At 37.7% G+C, this 4,967-nt stretch overlaps 1 protein-coding gene across 1 annotated transcript in view; it reads left to right on the top strand.

Moving 5' to 3' along the window:
- LOC118343414 (mucin-5AC-like) overlaps positions 1-4,967 on the top strand; it is a 25,870-nt gene that overhangs the window by 9,261 nt on the left and 11,642 nt on the right. Inside the window, exons 9-12 of the mRNA XM_035682216.1 lie at positions 2,725-2,863; positions 3,344-3,454; positions 3,968-4,037; positions 4,289-4,426. Coding sequence (XP_035538109.1) covers positions 2,725-2,863; positions 3,344-3,454; positions 3,968-4,037; positions 4,289-4,426 — 458 coding nt within the window. The remainder of the gene's footprint in view (positions 1-2,724; positions 2,864-3,343; positions 3,455-3,967; positions 4,038-4,288; positions 4,427-4,967) is intronic.

Below are 4,967 nucleotides of genomic sequence, written 5' to 3'. Positions count from 1 at the left end.
AACCAACAACCTTCCAATTAGTGCTCTGCCTCCGATGTCTCCATTGAGGTGTCAGATATGCATTAATACAACTGCTGCTTTCTGAAGCCTCAGGGTTTGGTAACTTTACAGTCTGCTAATTACCTGATATTTACTGGGAAACTAGATGGTACCACACTATAGTCTTATGAAAGTACCAAAAGAATTAGCTAGACAAAGTTATTGGTTAAGTGTAAGTACGTAATAAGTTTAGTACAAAAAAAGATGAATTTCGTACCAGGAACAAACATGGTACTTTTTTAGTTCAGTAAATCATGGAACTTCGAGATGATTGATTCCTGAAAACATTGCATAAGCACCTATGGCACATGATCAAGCTTACAACAGGATACTTGGCAGCATGTAGTATGTAAAGGTCAATCACCAATGTATTGAAAGATCAATGAAAGTAATGGTATTTCCTAGTAAGTTAAATCTACTGAGCAATAACTAATTACTTGGTAACCATTTATTTGGGTACTTTCTTGATATTTGTTATTTTTACCATCTAGTTTCCTAGATGTTTCCAAGACCTAACTAGCTAATAACTTAGTACTCCTAAGTAATAGTAATCCTTTCCTTCTGTGTAACACTTAGATTGTTACCCAGGGTTGGGAGGGTTACTTACTAATTACCTATTCAAAGATTGAGTCAGTAACCTAATCCAATTATCACAGTAAGAAGATATACTTTATACTTTATTATTAATCCCCTAGGGGAAATTGTTCTTTTCACTCTTTTTCTATACCCACACACACACACAGGCTGAAATGCACACTTTCATGCACTTGTGGAAGCTAACCAGTCCCCCAACACTATTCCATTTTTGGTGGTCTGTGGGACTTGAAGCGGCAACCCTCCGTCCCTACACACTGAGCTACTGCCATTAAAGTAACATAACTTTATTACTTATAAATATACAAATAAAGACACAAGAAAAGGCATTCCGTAACAGAACAATGGAAATACGAAAGAAAATGCAAACCAAGAATTTTAGCATTAACAATGTGTCCTCTGCTCACTATATTTTGTTACCATCTAGTTATCCAGTAAATACCAGGTAATTAGCGGACTGTAGAGTTACCAATGTGTGTTGTACTTTACTATATTGTTTACTAAGTTTATTAGGTCAAATGTTGGTTAATGAATAAAATTAGTGTTCACGTCGTTCCAGATTATATTGCCTTTTATGATGTGTGAAAAACTGGCTGTGTGTCACGCTAATATAGAGGAGTTCCCTTTGGGACACAGTTATGGGATGACTACAAGTGCATTTAAAAAATATGTGACTTCTGTCTGAACTAATTGATAGCAATCTACTCACATTTGGAGTTTGTTTGAATTAGCGATGTGTTGTTCGCTCTTTAAGCGAACAACGGGTGTCAGCTCCTGACTGAGAGATTTTCTTTTTTAGAAATTAATATAAGACAGAACAATAGGATGCATTAGCATGCAGAAACATTGCAGAAAAGACGCATGGTGAGACTTTTGTATGTTGTACTGGTTGCCAACATACAAAACATAGTTCAATATAAATAGGTTTCTATACAGCTGTATAATGGTGTTTGATGTTTTGAATGATTTAAGGTTTTATGCCGATTACATTTTTTGGTTTTTGGTATTCTGGAAATCATAAGGTTTAGTATAGTTAGATTGAATAAATTAAGGGATATATGTGCACAAATACCAATTATAGGTCAACATATTGCTAAATTTGGTTATAAAGTTATAAAAGACAGAAATCCCATCAATAGCTCAAATCAGTAATAAGTCCCAATTTTACCTACTTACACCAAATCCACATTCATTTCAATTCATCTACAATGAACTTGGAGGTTTTTCTCGAAGTAAACATTCACTGTACTAAGACGTTTTAACAGCCATAAGGGAATAAACATATAAAGGGTTTTACAACATCATGTTACGTTATGTTGTTGTTTGTTTCTCCAACCCATTAAGTAAATTGCACACTCCCCTTGAATCCACAGCATTAGAATAATCTGTTACAATATATATGAAATCTGCTGTACTGCTATTTTAGGATAAGCACTTTTACAAGGACAATTGGCCCCTCTGGTCTTCAGTCCCGGAACTACTAATGGAGGCAAACACTGCCAAATCATATGTTTTGCCTAAGGAACTATTTTAACTACTGTACCAGCTTTGTCCCTTGTGTTAATGCATGTTCAGGGTGGAACCAGTCAGGGGGGGTCAGTCCTTCCTGGAGGGGGGAGGGTCATTGTGGGGCTGTTTTCTAAGAAGCTGCAGGTGGAATATGAAGAGTATTCAGTATTTGCTGAGACATTAGTGTCTTCATTCCTGGGCTTCCTGGTAGCTCACCTGGTAGAGCTGGCACCCATTGTACCAAGGTTGAGTTCTTGCTGCAGCGACCATGGGTTCAACTCTGACCGTGTCATCCCCTACCTCTCTCCCTCTTTTCCCATCCCTTTTCAGCTGCCACCCTTGATTAAAGGCAATAAAAATCCAAAAAATATTTAAAATTAATACATTAGTGCTGTCATTCCCTGTGTGTGTTACCGCTGAAAAACTGATGTAAGCCTGTTTATCAGGGAGTGTTCTTCTGGCATTTGTGTAAAGCCTGCGTGAGAACAAGTTTAATTTAGTTTTGATTTAATTTAATTTATTTGAAATGTTAATAGAAGATCTGACAAATTTGTGTGTGTGTGTGTGTGTGTGTGCTGACAGCGTGTGCGAGAGTGGCCGGTGGACGTGTACGGAGGAGAACTGTCCAGGGACCTGCTCTGTGGAGGGAGGAGCTCACATCAACACCTTCGATGGAAAAGTCTACACCTTCCACGGGGACTGCTCCTACGTTCTGGCTAAGGTAGCATGATATGATGTATAATGAATGTACTGTATGTAGGACAGAGAGGTATTTGAATGTGTCCTATAGCAGATCAGTGTTTGTGGTTGGTAATATGAGTGCAGAGATGGAAAGTAACAACATACAAATTATCTGTTTCTGTACTTCAGAAATTATTATCATTATTATTTTCTAGTTGTTTCATATCCATTTAAACTAACCATTTATATATAATTAAAATAAAAAGAATAGACTAAGACTGGAGATTATTTGAAGTTTCAGATAGCTTGGCACAGAAACTGTCAGTACAAATGTCCATTTTGTGTTACATTTATACTCTGAGTACATTTCAGAGGCTGTGCTTTTTCCCACTTTGTCTTGTATCTGCATTTTGACCTTGAGTAAAGAATGCGTGCACTTTCCACTAGAGTGATGTCTATACACTGTCACTAGTTTTCAGTCAGTGTTAAAGTTCAAGCTTTGTCCCATTGTGTGTTGCAGCAAAATAATGGCTCCTTATACACTGTGCTGGCTGACCTGGTCAAGTGTGGTCTGGGTGACAGTAGGACCTGCCTCAGAGCTGTAACTCTGGCCTTATACAGCAACTCTGTGGTAAGCTCCAGACACACACACGCACACACACACACACACACACACACACACACACACACACACACACCACACACACACATGCACAAACACACAAACATGCACACAGATATACTGTTTACTATTCTGTCATAAAACACACTGGTAATCACCTGTCAAATGGACCTTGCAAATATAACACAATGACTGGCCACCCCAGTTGGGTATTAAATGCTTTCAAATGTAAAAATAATTCAAATTAATTTTAGAAATACTGGGGGGGGTTTGGGGTTGCTGTTTGTTTTTTTTAAAGGAAAATGAATTGAATGATCTCTTATGGCCACATTTTAGATGAAGTGATAGGATTCATTTCAATGAAAAAAGAGAAATTAATTTGGAAATAAAACAAAGCATTGACATCTACATATTTCTATTCAGTGCTTTACTAATGTGCCACAACAATGTTCTGTGTTTAAATATCTTCCTTTGTGGGCTTTTCCAAGCAAATATTCATATATGCCTTTTACTACCTGACAGGTTGTTAAAATTCAGGCATCCGGCCAGGTCTATGTGAACCAGATTCTTTCTCAGCTTCCGTTGTTTACACGTGAGTTACTTCAAATTATATCACAGAGGACACATAGCATGTTATAAAAACAGCTGAAAATTATCCTCAGTCATTTCGGAGTCACAGCCTAACCAAGTGCAGAATAAAACAATAGTTTTGAATTTGTATTGATAAGTGATGGATGAACATGAGATGAGTAGCTACAGTCTAGCAGTTATGTTTAAGTTTCTCTGGCTGATCGAACAAATTTGCTGTAACACTGTCTCTTTCAATGTCTCCTGACGCTGCAGCGGAGATCAGTGCTTTTAAGCCATCGTCCTTCTACATCTTCATCAGCGTCAAGGTGGGCTTAAAAGTGATGGTCCAGCTGTCCCCTATGATGCAGGTCTTCATTTTAGCTGACACTTCACTCAGAGGAACCACCTCTGGTACAGTATGCCTCCTTATTATTGTGTCTTTTTTTTTATTGTGTAGGTTAATTTTGTATTTACCCTTAATTGGCCCTTAATTGGAAGTGCTAGGAAAGTGTTTTGATTTGTAATACTTCACCTTAAAGCTGCAGTAGGTACCTTTTTATAAAAAAAATACTTTTTGTCATTACTGCTGAAACTTTCACTATATCCTGATAGTAGTACATGAGACAGATAATCTGGGGGAAAAAACAGGTTTCTCTGGCCGGAAAGAAAACAACCAATCAGAGCCAAGAAAGATAGACGATAATTCTCATTCCCAGGGTGTCAGATATAGATCTGATGGTGATGGTGGATTCTTGCATATGCCATTAGGAGCACTAGGAAGAAGCAGAGGAACCTGCTATTGTCAGTGTGTAACATTTAGGAAGATCTATTGGCAGAAATGGGTTATAATATTCATTGGGATGTTTTCATTCACCTGAAAAATAAGAATCGTTGTCTTTTCGTTACATTAGGAGCAGGTCCTCGTCCATGGAGTCTGCCGTGTTTCTACAGT

Source organism: Morone saxatilis, unplaced genomic scaffold (genome assembly GCF_004916995.1).
Source record: "Morone saxatilis isolate NCDOM2014 unplaced genomic scaffold, NCSU_SB_2.0 Contig11, whole genome shotgun sequence".
Classification (NCBI taxonomy): domain Eukaryota; kingdom Metazoa; phylum Chordata; class Actinopteri; family Moronidae; genus Morone; species Morone saxatilis.
This window is presented reverse-complemented; position numbering and strand designations above follow the sequence as displayed.